Here is a 20,506-nt window from a genome sequence, read left to right as displayed (position 1 = left end):
ATCAAATAATTTGGCCAAGAATTAGAGTCAATCCTTAAAAAAACTTGACCTCACTTTTCTTGAGTTAGTGTTTAGCTCAGTGTGAATTTTATGGCTAATCCTTTCTAAAACATTTAATCCCATTATTTCGGACACTCAGAGAGGTTAAGAATCATCAAATCTTGTAAGTTGATGCATCTTGGGGTCTCATAACATATTTATGAAAAAGTAGGTCACTGTGACCTACTTTTTGAATTTTGCAGGCATTTGTTTTCAAATTGTTTAAAAGGCATATTTTGAAACTTTTAGACCTTATAATGATCACCAAACTTTGTCAGTAGATGCATCTTGGAACTTTGGAAAACATCAACCAAAATGAAGGTCACATTGAACTACTTTTGACATTATATGCATGGCTTTATTATACCCCCCGCAAACGAAGTTTGGGGGTGTATATTGGAATCAGCTTGTCCGTCTGTCCGTCTGTCTGTGCAAACATGTCCGGCCCATATCTTTCTTATGGTGGAACATTAGAATCTATTACTCCAAACAAAGATTGCTCATGACCTAAGGATGTGCCATGACCTTGACCCAAGGTAATTTGGGGAAGTTCAAGGTCACTGGATGAAATTTCATAATTCGTGTCCGGTCCATATCTTTCTTATGGATAAACTTGGTAGGTTCTCATTTCACACAAAGATTGCTCATGACCTAAGGATGTGTCTTGACCATGACCCAAGGTCATTTGGGGAAGTTCAAGGTCACTGGAAGAAAAATTTCATAATTTGTGTCTGGTTCGTATCTTTTTTATGGATAAACTTGGTAGGTTCCTATTTCACACAAAGATTGCTCATCACCGTAGGGTTTGTCATGACCTTGACCCAAGGTCATTTGGGGAAGTTCAAGGTCACTGGAAGAAAAATTTCATAATTCGTGTCTGGTCCATATTTTTTTTATGGATAAACTTGGTAAGTTCCTATTTCACACAAAGATTTCTCATGACCTTAGGGTGTGTCATGACCATGACTCAAGGTCATTTGGGGAAGTTCAAGGTCGCCGGAAGAAAAAAATTTCATAATTCGTGTCTGGTCCATATTTTTCTTATGGATAAACATGGTAGGTTCTCATTTCACACAAACTTGTGTCATGACCTTGAACCAAGATCTTTTGGGGAAGTTCAAGGTCACTGGAAGAAAAATTTCATAATTTGTGTCCGGTCCATATCTTTTTTATGGATAAACTTGGTAAGTTCCTATTTCACACAAAGATTCTTCATGACGTAAGGGAGTGTCATGACCTTGACCCAAGGTCATCTGTGCAAGTTCAAGGTCACTGAAAGAAAAATTGTATTATTCATGTTTGGTACATATCTTTATTATGGAAAAACTTGAATCTACTACTTCACACAAATATTGCTTATGACCTGAGGTTGTGTCATGACTTTGAACCAAGGTCATTTATGCAAGTTCAAGGTCAATGACAGAAAAAGTTCATAATTCGTGTCTGGTGCATATATTCAGTCTATTTTTTTTATTAGGCTGCACCTTCGTTTCATTTATAAAAGATATAATGAGCAATTACATTTGCACTAAAAAACGTTTTAGCATTTCTCTCTTCTCTTAGATCCATAAAATATTCATGATTTAGCACCTCTGAAAAACCCAGCGGGGGGTATTTTGTCCCGTTTGGACAGTGCTAGTTTAATAAGTATCTCCGGTACTTATTGGCTTAGAATCATCAAACTTTGTCAGTTGATGCATCTTGGGTTTTTTGGAGAATTATGACCTAAATGTAGGTCATTGTGACCTACTTTTGACATTTTATGGCTTTATTTAAGTATCTCTGGTACTTATTGGCTTAGAATCATCAAACTTTGTCAGTTGATGCATCTTGGGTTTTCGAAGAATGTCGACCAAAAAGTAGGTCATGGTGACAAGTACTTAGAATCTTTAATCTTTGTCTATTAATGCATCTTGAGTCCTCAGAAAAACTTCAATCTTAAAGTAGGTCACCGTGACCTACTTATGGTTTCTTTTATAGCTTTCTTAAAATATGTTCAGTTCTAACTGTCTAAGAATCATCAAACTTTGTCAGTTGATGCAACTTGGGTCATAATTAAGGATACATAGAGTTTAAGTCTTCAAATAGATGTGATAGATTGTACAATTTATCAGAAGAGTGATTCAAGGCCCTTGGGTCTCTTGTTTTGGAAAGATGTGCAAGTATCTCAAAATATTAAGACAATTTGAATTTAATCTTTTAGGTGCACATGCATGTGTATAATTTAGTTTGGCGAAAGGATATTAAAAATAACAAGTTGAACAATCAAGTATTTTAATTTACAAAATGGTGTAAGGTACTTATATTACACATCCACGGCATGTTTCTGGACTCAACAGAGACATCCAGAATCCCTTGTTTGTAGATCTCTAAATAAACATGCACGCTTGCTGGGTAACAACTTCACACTTAAACATGCAAAATGGGTCAAAATGGCAGGACTTCCACAACATACATACCCGTAATCTTATATTAAATACAAAATATGTCTCAGTCTAAACAAACAGATAAAAGTCAAATAAGCATTAAATTGTGTTGATAATTTGTATGAATCAAGCCTGTTTTGAACAGAGCCTAATTAATTATTTCTATGGGAATCTTTGTTTAAAGGTAATTTATTGTTTTCATTGTGCAAGTGATAATGAGGGTTTGGCCCTTATATTGTTTGTGAAGACAAGTTTAAAACATTTACGCCAGGTTATCATTCTTTGTGGTAATACCACTGATTGGTATATGCACCACGTTGGCAGATCTATGTGTTGTTTGTTTCTCTCTGTGCAGAATATTAAAATAAAAAATAACATAAAAAGTCCAGATAATTATATATGAAATATTTCTTCCTCTTTTTGAAAAAACAATATTTTTAAATAATAAGATATGTTTATATAGTCAATCTGTTGAGAAAAAGAGGGATTTAATATGTATTAACGAAAGTCGGAATGAGCTTTTTAAAGTTTTATCATAAATCAAAATGGAGGCACCAAACTTCGATGACATTTGATTTCTTGGATTGATTCAACAACGAAATCCATGAAAATTGGTTTTCCACACATTATGATGAAATTACAGTACTGGTATATGTATGAATAAACTGAACTTCAACAGGAATGTTCATATTTCAGTATAAATCCTTATGAATACCAGATGTAAATTTTATTAATATTTTGCATTTTGTGAATATTTCAGAAGTGGAAAATACAGAGCACATATTTCTTACATATGCAAGTTTAGAAAATGGGGCAGAAAAGCTGAAACATTGTTATTCAGTGAGCTGTAGCCATGCGGAGACTGTGAGAGACAGCAAGGAGGAGCTACTAGAGGTTTTGTAAGTTTAGAGGTTTCATTAATTAGATTTTAGATGGATCTATATTTGTTAATTAAGGTCAAGAATTGATTTCCTTTCTTTACCTGAACATTTTTGATGAAAGTTTTGTTATGTATGACTCACTATTCATTGGACACCTTTGTACTTAACCAATCATGTCCTACCAGCCCAACTTAAATCTCTTTTTGGTGTATATTGGGGGAAATTTGACAAATCATGACTTCTCTTAGATTTTTAAATATTTCATATATTCATGTAAAAGTTTGATGGATCCTAGTAGCAGACGCCCTTTCCATGGGTCTCATGATTTCAGTAAACTTAAATTTACAATATATGTACTACCGGTATGTTGGGAAGCTCTTGCATAAAGAACTATATGCGGTATATTGCATATGTTTGCCCCCACAAAAGTCAAATTTTGAAAACTTCCTGAAATGTGCTGAATTCAATAAATTGTACGAGAAATATAAGTTAACAGAAAATATTATAGTTCCAGAGCAGTGTATTCACAATTTCTGTTTTTATGACGTCACAAACTAGTCCGATTTTATATCCTTTTTCAGAAAGAGGACAAAATGGACAAAATTTCAACAATTTAAGCTTTAGAATTTATAATTGTGTTCTACATTTTCATTGATATTATCCACACATTATATCAAAATATTAATCCTGAACACACATGCGCTTGACTTTTATTTAAAATATCAACGAAATATGTACATTTTTCTGCAAAATTCATAAAAAACTGTTTACGTCATATTTGTGACGTCATTACGTACATATGACGTCATTACTTATGAAATTATTCAGTGCTTTGAAGTCAGCATATACTCCCCTGTTTAAGGACTTAATTAAATATTACTCCATCAAAGTTTGATTTTGGGGGGCAAATGTTGGTTAATACCGCATATAGTTCTTTCTATTCTGGCCAAGTGGTTTTTTGAGAAGATGTTTAAATGACACCACCCAAGTTTTACTTTTTTCTTAATCAAATCTCCTTTGAAAAACAAGTGATCCTTCATTTGAATCAATTTCACCCTAAGATACTCTGTATCAAGTTTGGTTGAAATTGACAAATTGGTTCTGGAGGAGAAAATTCACATTGACAACAGACAAATATTATATTGATTAGAAAAGTTCACTTGAGTCTTTGGCTCAGGCCTCCCATACCATAAACGGAGAACAAATTTAACTCAAAGTTTTGATTTTGAATTTTTTGAGTTTTATTTCTTTTGTGTGCTTTTATTTGCAGGTTTATGTAATATTTTAATTTAAACATATGAGGAAAATTTTGTTTTCTTAATTATTTAAAAAATTATATTGATTTGAACAGATGACTGCACTTACAAATGCGAAATTTGCATTAAAATAAATTTTCGAAACAAACATTGCAGTATTAATCAACTTTGCATAATTAGGGCCCCGCAAGGATTTGCGGGTGCCCTATAGTAATCACTCTGTCTGTCCGTCTGTCATTCTTCCGTCCACAAATTTTCTGTTTTTTTCTAATAACTTTTTTTATGGTTGCCCGATCAGTTCAAATTTGGTATGGTAGTTCAGTAGGCAGAAATGCACATTTTGATGCTAAGTTTGGTTCTCTATGTCTTCTGGTTTGGAGCTGGGGTGGTGGGGTAGATTCCTTAACAATGCATAAGAATGGATGGTGAAAGAGAGGGAACTGCTGAGAATGTTACCATTGTAAACTGGGAAGGCTTTGCAATTTGTCCTTTGGAATTAATTCACCTTCCACATGAAGAAAATCCTAAGCATTATCTTTATCTGTCACATTGAGATCAATTACTGTACCGTCTCTGTCTGCAAATGAACTTTGTTTTGAAGTTAAGGTCAATTTTGAATGATGTGTATACATTCTCTGAAATATGGATTTAAAATAATGTTCATACTTTATTTTCAAATTGGTTAAAATACTGTACACAATGATTTATGATAATTTTATTGAATTCTAAAATCAAGATATATATTAAGATATCCTTTTTATACCCCCCGCAAACGAAGTTTGGGGGGGTATATAGGAATCACCTTGTCCGTCTGTCTGTCTGTCTAGCTGTCCGTCAATTTGTCCTTTGGGATTAATTAACAATCGTGTCCGGTCCATATCTTTCTTACAGAGGGACATTAGAATCTACTACTCCACATTAAGATTGCTCATAACCTAAGGGTGTGTCATGACCTTGACCCAAGGTCATTTGGGGAAGTTCAAGGTCACTGGAAGAAAAATTTCATAGTTCGTGTCCGGTCCATATCTTTCTTATGGATAAACTTGGTAGGTTCTCATTTCACACAAAGATTGCCCATGACCCAAGGGTGTGTCATGACCTTGACACAAGGTCATTTGGGGAAGTTCAAGGTCACTGGGAGAAAAATTTCAAAATTCATGTTTGACACATATCTTTTATGGATAAGCTTGGTAGGTTCTCATTTCACACAAAGATTGCCCATGACCCAAGGGTGTGTCATGACCTTGACCCAAGGTCATTTGTGGAAGTTCAAGGTTACTGGAAGAAAAATTTCATAATTCGTGTCCGGTCTATATCTTTCTTATGGATAAACTTGGTAGGTTTTCATTTCATATAAAGATTGCCCATGACCCAAGGGTGTGTCATGACCTTGACCCAAGGTCATTTGGGGAAGTTCAAGGTCACTGGTAGAAAAATTTAATAATTCGTGTCCGGTCCATATCTTTCTTAAGGATAAACTTGGTAGGTTTTCATTTCATACAAAGATTACCCATGACCCAAGGGTGTGTCATGACCTTGACCCAAGGTCATGTGGGGAAGTTCAAGGTCACTGGAAGAAAAATTTAATAATTCGTGTCCGGTCCATATCTTTCTTATTGATAAACTTGGTAGGTTCTTATTTCACTCAAAGATTGCCCATGACCCAAGGGTGTGTCATGACCTTGACCCAAGGTCATGTGGGGAAGTTCAAGGTCACTGGAAGAAAAATTTTATAATTCGTGTTTGATACATATCTTTATTATACAAAAACTTACTTCTGAAAAACCCAGCGGGGGGTATTTTGTCCCGATTGGACAGTTCTAGTTTATTAATACTATTTTATTTTTTTTTAAAATTATTTACTTGTTTTATTTTATTTTTTGCTGCCTTAATGCTGTTAATTTTAACAGGTAATCAGACAATAACCCCATTCTGTCAGTGCTGAAAAAAGTTCTTATAATATTGTAAATTTAGAAGAAAAGGATGAAAGAGCAGTACAATTTATCCCCTGGGATTAATTATCTTGCTTGTTGCAGAAAATTTAGAGGCTTATCTTTATCTGTCACATGAAGATTAATGAAAACTTTTGTCTGCAACTGATGTTGAGGTACCCTGGGTGATATTTGCATTCACTGAAGGCTTGCATTTTATAAAACACCTGCTTATATCTTTTAAAATACACATTTAATTTAGTTTTTTTACAAGACATGAGGTTTTCCCTGTTTTACTATTTACAGGTTTTTGGACATTCAGGAATTATCTTGAAATTTTAAAAATACAGTTGTTACATATAATCTTCATATATTTTTAAAAAAAAAATGTAATAAAGTAAAACTCTCATTCAATGAACTGCACCCTTATACTAGTATTTCTACCCTTTAGTGGGGCCCTTGCTGACTGGTCAGTTTTCTAGTTACAATAAAAGTAATAGTATGTATTTATGAAGTACGATTCTGTTTTCTAAAGCAGGGGTCCTCACAATTTCTTCAATCTCCGTACAATAATGAGGGCACCCACTTTTATACTGACTTTATGTAGTCGGCACATGTTTGACTATTGTTCTTTTGACAGTACGAAGGCCATTTAAAAAATTACGCAGAATTGTTGCACAGAAAAATGTTTGCCGATAAAATTAAGCAAAATGTCACATAAAATTTTGTAGATTTAATATATCAATTTTGGGTGACTAAACAGGACATATCATTAAGTCACGGTGCAGTAAAATCATGGACGTCTCAGGCATCATAAAAAATAAGAGCTTTCATTTCTCAACATTTTCCCTCAGAGTAAGATCCTGTTTAGTTTTTAGACGGGGTCACGTGACCCCGTCTATTAGTTTACTGTCAGAGACCCTCAAAAAGGAAGCCGTGGTGATAACACATGAATTAAATCTACGCTATATGAAAGAGTGCAGAAATTGTTTTGATCAAAATATAAACATTTTGTATCAAACTGAAGAAAGTGATATGAACTTATTTCTAAATCAAATTAATGAAGCATTTTGTAAATGTAAACTCAAATTATTAATCGTAAAACACATTAGTAAACAAAGTACTCTCCTGCGTAGTATTACGACTGCGTACGCATCATCCATTGTTTACTTCCGGAAAAATATTAATTCGGACCAGGTGAAATTCGGACAATTCAAAGAGGTTTCTAGACTTACCAATTATTGAAATTTCTACTTCAAATTAAATGAAAAAAATGCGATTTTATATTATTCATGATTTTGTTTTTAGCTTGTTAATAAAAAAATTATCAAAACTCGTTACAAAAATCACATTTGTGAAATCTAGCATGAAAACTAATTTGACCCCGTCTTTCAGTACTGTCTCAGTACTTTGATATTACTTTATCAACTCAACTTAAGCATTCATATACCATTTCTTGTCAAGCTTAAAATCTATAAAAACAAGTATAGCATACACTTTTTGTTTTAAACCCTAAAATTGAGGGTATTTATGAGGTACAGTGTGACCTTGGTCACTCTCAATCACATTCGTAACAATCCAGATTAAGTTTACTTCGATCGTCTTCTTCCCTTCCCCTCCTGTATAGCCTTTTACAGAGGTCTAACCATCTAATATTCCAATTTGCTATTTGTAGACAAACGTCGGGACTACCCTGGTCAACTTCATGTTTTTAATATCATGCATATTTTGGTTCTATGTTAGCAATTTCTCGAGTTACACATAATTTGACAAAATTGTGGTGCTCTGTCAATTCTGGAGACGTCATTTCAGCAGCTGTTTTCACAGGAATAGCATCAGAGATAAATCACCATATTTTTGTTAGTACTTCAAATATTACATAAGAAATTTAAATACATGATAATATCATACTGCAGATCAATTTAAAGATACATTTGAGAAAATTGTAGAAAAATATTGAGAATTATAGAAAATAAATGAGTAAAATTTCGAATTTCGCATGTTTGTGTTTCAAATATTTTGTTGTGCTCCTTAACCTCTCCATCAGAGATAACAAAACAACGATATTTTTAAGCGAATTTTTTGAAAATCCAGAAATTTTACCCAAAATTTATTGAAATTTATTGATATTTTTAAGTGAATTTTTTGAAAATTCAGAAATTTTACCCAAAATTTATTGAAATCTTTAAAATACATGTATATATTTCTTTGAAATTTCATAACTTTTGATGTTTGTAAGAGTAAATAATAGAGAATTCCCATAATTTTTAAACAACCCTCGTAGTTATATAATTTTGCTTAAGTAATGTTGTGTTAAAAGGAGATTAATAGACAAACATGCACTCATGGTTTATCGCAAATCTCGCTTGAAAGTATTACACTTCGGCCGAAATATCGTTGCCTTGAGTGATGACATTGTTGGATTTGACAATTGAACAATCTGAATCACGGATTTCATTTTATAAAACAACCTTTTTAATTGGTTGATTAGGACCTGCCGACTCTCGTGCAGTACCCTTTGCCTGTATAAACCATGCTAGCGAATAGCCATGCTTGATTGTCGGAAAGCATTGCTGAACTTTCTGAAGAAAAAAACATATAAAGCAAACAAAATATAAAATAATGTTTAGCATGTGATTTATTCCTTACGCAGACGGTACTTGAATATCGTTCGATGGCGCACAGTATTTCATTTTATCCTACATGTATTTCTGCCGATTTCCTATTTATAGGGCATTTTACATTTATTTTGTTTATAGGTGTTTGTTCTTTGCGACTTTTCAGTGCATTAAAAATCTTTTGTTCTCCATGTTTTAGTCAAAGTGAGCTATTTCATTGCAAATACAAGCAAATTTAAAATGGGGGTAATACTGGAAATCATGCGTCGATTACCCAGCTGATAATGGACCACTTCAGTGAAAAAAATATAAATTCATAGGTGTTAAAACACTAAAAACATCAGATTTATTCAAAGGTTTACTATTTAATTGTCACGACTGTCAAAAATACCATATGTTTTAAATGCATGTGTTCTACTACATACCCATTTCAACCTTCGTCATGGCAATAAACATGCGACCAGAAAAATCTAAATCATTGTGCTTTTTTTCAGGCCGTGCAATTTTTACTGTTACGGCGAATATTATTCATTAAAAATAAGAAATATCACTTATAATTCATGTTAAAAATAAATAATATAACAACATTTACCAAATCTAAGTACATTTATACCGTATAAAATGGGTAGCTATTAAATTCATTCCTTAAGGAATCAAAGAGAGACAACTCAAATCATCATGATTAAGTTGACAGAATTACAGGGGACACGGATTACAGTGTACTACAATGTTGAAGTTCTTACTGGAAGGAAAAAAAAAAGAAGAAATGGTCAAAATCTTGAAAAAAAACGGATATAATTTGAAGAAGACTTCAGTCAGCAATAATTAAGTAAAGCCATTATTAGAAATTATGCGTCCCGTAAGAGTAACTGGGTAATTGACGATGTTTGTATAATTTGTTCATTACTTGTTTGATCCTAATTGAATGATGATCAATTAAAAAGTCCCTTATAATACCAAGGGTTATCAGTACTAATTCTATGCCCTCCAGGTACTTAGCTAAATGGCAGTGAAGTGATAACATTGAAATACTTTCATAATACGATCTTGAAAATTTAGGCGAGGCGTGTTTTACTTCTGTGAAATTTTTATGCGTTTAAATTTTACGTATTTATAAAACTTGTAAAAATTAGTAAAAATTAGCAGCACGTAAAAAATACCCATTATACGGTATATTTCTAAAAATCTTCTCCTCAAGAATAGCAAAGCCATGATTAATGATAAGTGCAGTCATCCCTTTGACTCAAGTCTGTTGTCAGTTTATGGTCTTGCAGCCAGGTAATCTAAAAGAATTTTGCTATTACATAAAAAATGATGAGGAACTGAGAGATGCGAATTGCATTTTAATAGCAAAATATCAAAAGATGGTATTTAAATATATTAGCATAAAGGAAAAATTAAGAGTGTTAATGATTGTTAAAGGAACATATAATTGTAAATTCCAAGGTTGTGCCCATGACATTGGGCACTCTAATTCAAAACAAATGTGCCCATTCCATGTGTCTATAGGGCATACATGTAAAAACAATCATTTGGTTTTAATTCCAAATATTTTTTGGGTACTTTACTGAGAGAATTTATTCACAGCAAAATTCTGATATGGAGGATGGTAGATGATACAGAATTTGAGGAAATGTGGTGGCATCCTGACAAATTCAAGTTTTTCAAATCATAGCTCAAGGGATAGATTGATGTCACACATGGGGGAAATTATATCAGGATAAAAAGTCGACTCAGTAGACATAAAAACTGATTCAACTAAAAAAAAAAAAGAATTTTCAATTACTGGAAGCATAAAATGTAAATTATCACAATTGGTACCTACCATTCAATGAAGCAAATCATGAAATTTTAGCTTTGTGGAATTAAAATGTCAGTATACATTCACAATCATGTTGCATTAATTTAGATTTAGTGAAGTCATTGCACCCTTGTGCAAAGGTGCAAGTAAATTTGGGGTGGGGGGGGGGGTTTCAAAATTTGACATCTTAAAAACTTCAGTCTGAGGTGACACAGATGAATAGCATCTTGTTTTGTTTACAAATGAAGTATATCTCTCAAAAAGTAATATTTTATTGTTATACCTTTAAAAATTTGTTCCTATACAAATCTATACGAAAAAAAGTCTAACAATTTTAATGTTATGCTGAGCGGGCATAAAAAAATCGATGTTGGACCGCTGAGTGAGATGTTGGACCACTCGGAGAGATGTTGGACCGCTTACATCACAGAATGGGTGGAGCTTAATCTCATTTTCATTCGTTGGTGTTAATCAGTGACAGACCTTTATATGTTACATCACGGAATACAGTCCAAAAACATGTATGTCAAAAAAAATACAATAAAATGAAAGGTATAACAAAACATTTATTGACAGAGTTCTCGGGCAAAATGCATTTTGTCGGACCCAAGAACCAAACTGTCTGCCCTCGAACTCAGTCAATAAATGTATATTGCTTGTACCATATTTTATTTCTTGTGATAGGGAACAAAATGTGCAATCCTGTGAGGAAATGATATACTCAAGGTCCAGCACAACACATGGTCAGCCCTCCCTGACCCCTCCTGAACTCCAGTCAACCATGATGCAACTGGAGGGAATGCTGGGAAGATTAGAATCGGCCATCAAGGACACTGTCCGCAATCTGGAACAGAAGAAACAGGTCAACAAATAGGACTTGAAAACACTCAAAATATAATTATTTTGATAGTATTTACTTTAGGAGACACTGCTATAAATCCCAAATCATGACAATTGAAGAGGAAGTATTACATAACCTAAAATTAATAGAAAAATAGTTCCCTTTTTAGGTACCTGAGTAAACTTGAGTGATCTATTCTATCTGTTTTCGTCCTTCATCATGTTAAAATTTGAACATTTTCAGCTACTCTGCATTCACTCATCCAATGTCTACTCCTGGGTATTAAACAAACTAACTACATATAACATAGTTATGATGAGGAAGGGTGCCTATTCCATAATTTTGAATTTCATTGCCCCAAGATGAGGGGTTAGGGTGGGGCTATACACATGCATAAATTATATAGTGAAAATATATGAATTCTTTTAAAATCTTCTTCTCTGCTCCTGGGTATTGAACAAACAAACTTAATAAAAAGTTATGACGAGGAAAGGTGTTTCTTCTAAAATTGTGAATTTCATAGCTCCTGGGTCAGGGGTTTTGGTGTTAGGACTGGGCTATATCGATTATATTGTGAAAATTAAGGCAATCCGCATTTTCTTAGAAAATCTTTTTCTGTGCTCCTGGTTATTAAAAAAACTACATAATACAGTATGATGCAATATATATTCGGACAAGATGGCGGCTTGTTTACATTGGATATGAAACTAGGTCAATTTCGACAAGAGACATTTGATGAGTAAAGGTTCTACTTCCAGAATTGAGAATTTCAAGGCCCCTGGGTTGGATAGAGGAGGGAATGGTCTAATTTTACAATAAAACTTGAATATAACAAAGTGATAGTCACTGGGACCTATGAAATTACTTAGCTATATCCATAATTTGTTATATCCATAGAAGGACTTTATAAGGACTTCAATTTATATAGCTGGGGAACGGAGATACTAGTAACTTTTCTGTAATTCACAATATCGTGTTTGTACTTAACAAGTTTTACTATATACTGAAATGAATTTATGCTTTGAAATAAAAAAAATGTGCTCCTCAGTATTGTTCAAATATGATTCCTAGCTATATAAATTTAACGAATTCCTTATATGGATATAACGAATTATAGATATAGCGAAGTAATTTCATAGATCCTAGTGACTATGTTATTCGAGTTTTATTGTATAATTAGACCATTCCCTCCTCTATCGTACCCCGGACCCAGGGGCCTTGAGCAAGGGTGCCTTTTTCAAAATTTTAAAATGGATGGACCCATGGTCGGGGTGGGGCACTACTGATTTTTGCTGAATATTACTGATTAGTTGAAATGCATTATTTTGTTCTCCTACTCTGTCTATGGGTATTAAGTAACCAAAGTAAGCATGCTTAGTGTATATAGTGAAGATAAGCAATGCTGCCTCTTTCAAAATTGTGAATGTCATGGCCTCTGGTTTTAAATATAAACCAAAATCAATGGTTGGAAAGTTGATACATGATGCTCAGATGACCTATTAGGCCCAAAGGCATCTTTTTTTTAAGCTTTTCTTTTTCAAGAAAATTTCTTGATTAAATTATAAAAATGCAGTATTATGTCTTAGGCCTATATCCTAGGAGGAAACATTACATTATTAAAAAATCATGAGATTATAACAGCAGTGAAAAGCAGAAAATCTTGAAAATATTATTTGAACATTTGTTGAGGTTTACTCAAGTGAAAATTAATAGACGAATTTCACATTCCTAAGAGTTATCTCCCATTGTCGGTATAACGGTCATTTTTCCTAGTTTGTCCTTTGTAAGTTACCTAATAATATTTTTAATCTTCAAACGTTTTCTGACAATTTCAATCTATACCTGTATTGCCAGAGTATGGGGCAACATGAAAAACATAATGGACATATTCATACAGATTTTATTTCTAAGATACCTGACCCATAAGGTTGGTATTAACAGTGCCTGGTTGACCCCACAAGGGGAATAACTTTTGTAAATGTGAAAGTTGTTTATTAAAATTGCTTAGTAAAAAGAAATTACCTAAAAAATCTTTAATGAAGTTGAATAACTCTCCTTGATATGTATTAGCATATAATGTTTGACAAAAATATCTTCATTTATTTTTTGTAAATAATCTGTGTTATTTTCAATGCATCACTGATGTTTTTTGCTAGTGATTTGAACATATCCCAAATATCTACAGTTTGATTTATTTTTACAGAATTTAAGCCATATTTGAAGATACACTGTATTAAGTTTCACATTTATTCTATTTCTCTAGAATTTTCTTTTAATGAATATTTTTGTTTGTTTCAGATTTTGAAGAGTGATCCTCTTTTATACAAGGAGAGAAAGCTGTTTATGTACTTTTTCACCAACCCTGCCTGCTTAAGACAGTTATTTGATGAAATGTCATCTCGACTACAGGCTCAAAAATTACAATGACATGAAATTTTCTTACAAAAATAAAATAATGTTTTGTTATACACTCTAATGCTTGTTGTCTTCTGGAATTAAGGTCCAAAGTGCTACTTTCTGGGCACCAGGATTTTATTTGCCAATCTATGATATGACATATTATTGTATGGAGATGTATGGCCTTCTGTGTTTTTTAATACCCTGTTCATACAGAGAGTTTAATTTGAACTAAACGTAAACTACTGTTCTATCATACCCCCGACCCAAGGGTTACAATAGCACTCATCAGGGACAGATTATTTATTTCCTGCCCAGTCATGGACAGATTACCTATTTTTGAGGACAGATTATTAATTTCAAAAATCTGCCAGAACCCCCAGAATAAAATGATTGTCCCCTTTAGTAAAAAAAAAGAAAAGCGAGGAAACTTGTGTGAATCACTATTATTAAAAATATGTACAAAATATATGACATGTCAAATGACTCTACTCTGCATTAGGTGACATGATTCGAAAATGGCATCATACGAGGGTTGATCCAAAGGTAATGTCATTGTGTTCATATTTTTTTTTTATATCTGGCGTCATATTATCAAAATATAATGTTCCAAAAGATGCATAAAAATAAATCTAGTCAAAATTGAAAATTTCATTAAATAATGTTTAATTGAATTAATTTTATAGACATTTAAAACATTCAACATAAGGGGTGTCGCCGCGTCACAACTAAACCATAGGCGTTTGGTTTCAGGATGGTGTATTTTGTGTATTATGTGTTTTTAGCTCTACTGGTCAGAGACCAGAAGAGCTTATGCGATAGTAATGCGTCCGTCGTCCGTCCGTCTGTCTGTCTGTCTGTCTGTCTGTCTGTCTGTCCGTCTGTCTGTCTGTCTGTCTGTCTGTAAACAATTTTTCAAAATGCTACTCCTCCTACAGTTTTGGTCCGATTTCAATATAACTTGGCACACAAGTAGACTACACTAAGATACATAATTTTGTGCATCGGTTTTTGATTTTGATGAACGGTGTTGCCGTGGTTACTAAAAATAGAAATTTCTGTGAAATTCTTTCAAAATGCTACTCCTCCTACAGTTTTGGTCAGATTTCAATATAACTTGGCACAAAAGTAGACTACACTAAGATACATAATTCTGTGCATCGGTTTTTTGATTTTGATGAACGGTGTTGCCGTGGTTACTAAAATTAGAAATTTATTTGAAATTCTTTCAAAATGCTACTCCTCCTACAGTTTTGGTCCAATTTCAATATTACTTGGCACACAAGTAGACTACACTAAAATACATAATTCTGTGCATCGGTTTTTGATTTCGATGAACGGTGTTGCCGTGGTTACTAAAAATAGAAATTTCTTTTCTTTCAAAATGCTACTCCTGCTACAGATTTGGTCCGATTTCAGTATAACTTGGCACACAAGTAGACTACACTAAGATGCATAATTTTGTGCATCGGTTTTTGATTTCGATAAACGGTGTTGCCGTGGTTACTAAAAATAGAAATTTCTGTGAAATTCTTTCAAAATGCTACTCCTAGTACAGTTTTGGTCCAATTTCATTATAACTTGGCACACAAGTAGACTACACTAAGATACATAATTCTGTGCATCGGTTTTTGATTTCGTTGAACGGTGTTGCCTTGGTTACTAAAAATAGAAATTTCTTTGAAATTCTTTCAAAATGCTACTCCTCCTACAGATTTGGTCCGATTTCAGTATAACTTGGCACACAAGTAGACTACACTAAGATACATAATTCTGTGCATCGGTTTTTGATTTCGATGAACGGTGTTGCCGTGGTTACTAAAAATAGAAATTGCTGTGAAATTCTTTCAAAATGCTACTCCTCCTACAGTTTTGGTCTCATTTTGATATAACTTGGCATACAAGTAGACTACACTAAGATACATAATTCTATGCATCGGTTTTTGATTTCAATGAACAATGTTGCCATGGTTACTAAAAATAGAAATTTCTGTGAAATTCTTTCAAAATGCTACTCCTCCTGCAGTTTTGGTCTGATTTCAGTATAACTTGGCACACAAGTAGACTATACTAAGATACATAATTCTGTGCATTGGTTTTTATTTTGATGAGTGGCAAGGATCATTTTTCTATTTATTGCTGATTTAAAGTCTCAAGTCCCAACTGCTACTTTTCTCTTCCTTTGTTTTAAGTATAAACCAGTAGAGCTACAGTCTCAACAGAGACTTCTGGTTCTAGGTGTGTCTGAATAAAAATAAAAATTCGCTGAAATTAGCACGTTTTAAAAATGTCATATTTATTATATATAAAAAGCTACAGTAAATATGACATTTTTAAAACGTGCTAATTTCAGCAAATATTTTTTTTTTAAATTTGATGAGGGTATTCAGACACACCTAGAAAAACACATAATACACAATACACCATACTGAAACCAAACGCCTATGAACTAAACGTCACGTTTTAAAGTGCATATTATTAGAATGAAAAAAGACAAACACATTAAAAAGCATCTAAAAAACGTCTAATTGCCCAATATTTTAAAAGACAAAATTTTACGACATTCTCTAGCCTTTAGTTTAAAATGAAATAACGTAATTGCTTTCTGATGATAAACATTGTTGTTTTAATCTGATGTATTGAACAAAGGTAATGTCGAACAAAGGCGCTTGGTTTCAGGATGGTGTATTTTGTGTATTATGTGTTTTTTCTAGGTGTGTCTGAATACCCTCTTCAAAATAAAAATTCGCTGAAATTAGCACGTTTCAAAAATGTCTTAGTTATTGTATATAAAAAGATCAGTAAATATGACATTTTTAAAACGTGCTAAGAGTGGAGGCGCACAAGGCGAGGACAATCCCCTGCTCTGCGAAAAGACTTCTCAATTCTAAAAATTATATTTTTCAAAATTATATTGTTTATATCATCTTTTACACATTTAATTCTGTATGTCATTGTTTTAATAGTTTCATAATAATTTATTTTTCACTCATGTTTTTAAGGACAGACGAGACGTTCCTTAATAATAGATAAATTTTTCTAAGAGTTTGTCATTGAAGTGTTGCTACTGAAACATGTTTACTCACAAAAAATTGGGGTACCTTACCCGGCATTTCTGCAAGATACCATGGGTAGTTTTTCTTATATAATCCTTTGGGGAAGAAAAATAATTTTCCAATTTCAAATGTTCAAGTGTTTGGATTCTTTAAAAACATCTAGAAACTGGTTTAGAAATCAGAATGTTATGAAAATTTTGAATATTTTTCATACATTACGAAGATATACAAAACAGATTTTGAGGAACGTCTCGTCTGACCTTAAGATATGTGAAAACTAAAAAGAAAAAGCTTCATGTATGATTCGAACTCTCTCCGTAGCGCAGGATTTGGCCCAAGACCGACCGCTTTAACCACTACGCTACGAAGTATAGGCCTTATCGACGTCTGTCAGTGTGATTTAAACGAACGGGTTTGTTGAAGCGTACGTTTTTCATTCAATCAATCTTTATTTCCCCCTTTCGGATATTTCATGATCATACAAATTAAATCTTACAATACATAAAGAACATCAAGAAAATAATAACATATATATATGTCACAGAAACGAGAAAGGAAAAAAAAAATACAGAAAAAAAGGGGAAAAAAATCATATATTCTTGCCTTTAGTGGACATTTTCCACATTTTGAGTAGCCCTGCCATAATAGGCAGTGGCACTACACACAAATTTTGAACTTATACGAATAAATTCCTTATATTCATTTTCATCTGTTAAAGAGGCTGGTTCGAGCCCTCCCAGCAATGATATATATAACAAGTCATCACTTAGCTGAGAGAGCTCTACGTACAAATGTACATTAAAATTATCTACTATGTCGTCAAAAAAAGCATTTCTGATATGGATAGTGAATGGACACCACAGCACAGCATGTTGGAATGGATTACTATACACATCTTTACATAAACTGCAGGTTTTAACGAATTAAGAGGAAGGTGGGATAGTTCAGAGCTTGGCGAGAAATTTTATGTATGGAACATCATCGAACGAAAAGTTGAATTTCCAAATTTTGATAGGTTCAACGCTGTTATGAAGGGTTCTGAAGTCTGGGTCTGCTTCCATGCGGATTTTCCAAGCCTCAGTCTGGAAGTGATGAATCGCCTTCTTGACAATAACTTTCCACTTTACTGTTCCATTTTCAGTAAACTGCTGAAGATATACTGTATTAAATTGTATTTCATCAATATTTCGAACAAATCCTTCAGAAAACCAGAAAAGTATTTCATGTTGTTCTGTGGGGTGTACCTCAAGCATATACTTTCGCACATATCTGATCTTGTAGAAATTTTAAGATCCTGTATATCTGTGATCACAAAATGCTGAAATTTATTTAGGAGATATAAGTCCGCTTGTTTTAAATCGTTCCACAGTTCACATCCATATAAAACAGTAGGAAACAATTTTCCTGTAAAGACTAACAAGGGTTAACGGGTTGGTGTTACTTGACAGATCATTACGTATCGCAAGTATGCTTTTCTGCGCTTGTTGCAGCTATTAGTTGTTCGGCCACTGGATTTAAATTGACAATGTTGAATGATTCCTAAATGTGTATAGGTGTCACTTGAAGGAATGTTTTCATCACCTAATTTCCAAACTTGCTGTGCTGTGGGCTTGTCCTTACCAAAAACAACAATACATGATTTTTGCGCATTAAATGAAAAGCGCCATAAACAAGAATACTTGTATGCAATGTTCAACATTTTTTGTAATCCATTCGGACTTAAGAAACCTTTCTACACTGCACACTAAAGAGTTCTGATTCTAAGGTATTTTTCTGCAGTTAGAATGATCTGCCCTTAGAACTAAATTCTAAAAAATAGAAATTTACACAATATTATTCAATTTGTAATTAATTCAAGTATTCTCAGCATTTTAAAAGGCCAGGATAAATTAACTGAACGTGTTATTTACATGCATTTTCTCTACTGAAGTAATTAACAGCGATATCTATTCACTGATACTGTGTTGTCTTTGAACATTTTTCCCGGGGGTAAATGCCACGCACCATACATTGAAAATTAGATAGATAAGCTCAATATTAACTCCTTTATGCAATAAATTTTTCTCAATGTCCAAAAAATATTTTGCACTGGTGTAGAGAGGGTTCTTAAACTTAAGCAAGCTATATCGTCAGCTAAGGCTGGGTTTGTGGATGTAACATTATATACACCGAAATTTTTGTTTACACACTCTAATGAATTTAATAAATAATAAAAACACAATATAAAAAACCAGACATTACATCCCCTTGTCGTACGCCCTATTTTATTTCGAACCATTGGGAGCTTTGACCATTAACAGCAACTAAGCTTTCAGTGCCACAATGACAGTCATCTATAATTTCCCATACTTTACCCTTCAAACCTAATTCTCGTAATTTTACCATAAGACCTTTTCTCCAAACTGTATCATATGCTTTTTTACAATCTAAAAATACAGTTTATACTGTGCTGCCATGATCATTGAAATGTCTGATTGTTTCTTGTAGGTTAAAACCTGCCGTAATGCAACTCGGACCCTTTTGAAACCCTTGTTGTTGGGGGTTTGGAAATTTGATTTTACTGAGACTAATTTCTGATATTCTATTATGTAATATCTTTTCAAATAGTTTTAACAAACACGATAGTAGGGACACCGGCCGGTAGCTATCCGGAGAGTTTTTTGTCTTATTATTTCCCTTATAAATAGGTACTACTATGCCTCTTTTCCATTCCTTAGGAATCTGTCCAACCTTCATGATACCATTAAGTAGCTTGCAGAGTTGATGCGTAACTGCAGCACCGCCGTATTTTAAGTGTTCTGCTTGAATTCCGTCAGCCCCCGGCACTTTGCGCAATTTGATGGTATGGGTAACTTGAGATACTTCCAATTCAGAGATTTCAAAATCGAGACGTGCGTCGTTTTCATTAAAACATTTGATATTTTCATATTCTGTTTCTACTTGTTTTTTGTGTTCATCTTCGTATTGGCTATCACAATTCGGAGTGTAAATGTCACGGTAATACTCTGCAAAAACATCAGCTACCGATTCTGGAGTGTTGCAGTTAATCCTTTGTATGTTATCTCTGGATATGTTTTTTTCGCGCTGAGGCTTTTGTCTGCTCATTAGATTCCAAAACAGCCGAACATCGCACCCGGCTGCTTGATCAATATCGGCATAGGTGCTTTTGATGTATTGTTCAAAGGCGAATGTCTGACATTTCCGAAAATGTCTTTTTGCAAGTTTATAGTTAAAATAAGTCTGGTAATGCATCCCCCTAG

The 20,506-nt window shown here is 33.4% G+C and overlaps 1 protein-coding gene across 1 annotated transcript in view; it reads left to right on the top strand.

Moving 5' to 3' along the window:
- Positions 1–14,269, top strand: part of LOC134240407 (HAUS augmin-like complex subunit 3) — a 41,967-nt gene extending 27,698 nt beyond the window's left edge. Inside the window, exons 12-14 of the mRNA XM_062722500.1 lie at positions 3,226–3,364; positions 11,637–11,814; positions 14,092–14,269. Coding sequence (XP_062578484.1) covers positions 3,226–3,364; positions 11,637–11,814; positions 14,092–14,220 — 446 coding nt within the window. The 3' untranslated portion in view covers positions 14,221–14,269. The remainder of the gene's footprint in view (positions 1–3,225; positions 3,365–11,636; positions 11,815–14,091) is intronic.
- Positions 14,270–20,506: the final 6,237 nt, after the last annotated feature.

This window comes from Saccostrea cucullata, unplaced genomic scaffold (assembly GCF_032062105.1).
Source record: "Saccostrea cucullata isolate Sc308-1 unplaced genomic scaffold, CSIRO_AGI_Scuc_v1 ctg246, whole genome shotgun sequence".
NCBI lineage: Eukaryota > Metazoa > Mollusca > Bivalvia > Ostreida > Ostreidae > Saccostrea > Saccostrea cuccullata.
The sequence above is the reverse complement of the archived record's forward strand: the minus strand, read 5'-3'. Positions and strand labels throughout refer to the sequence as shown.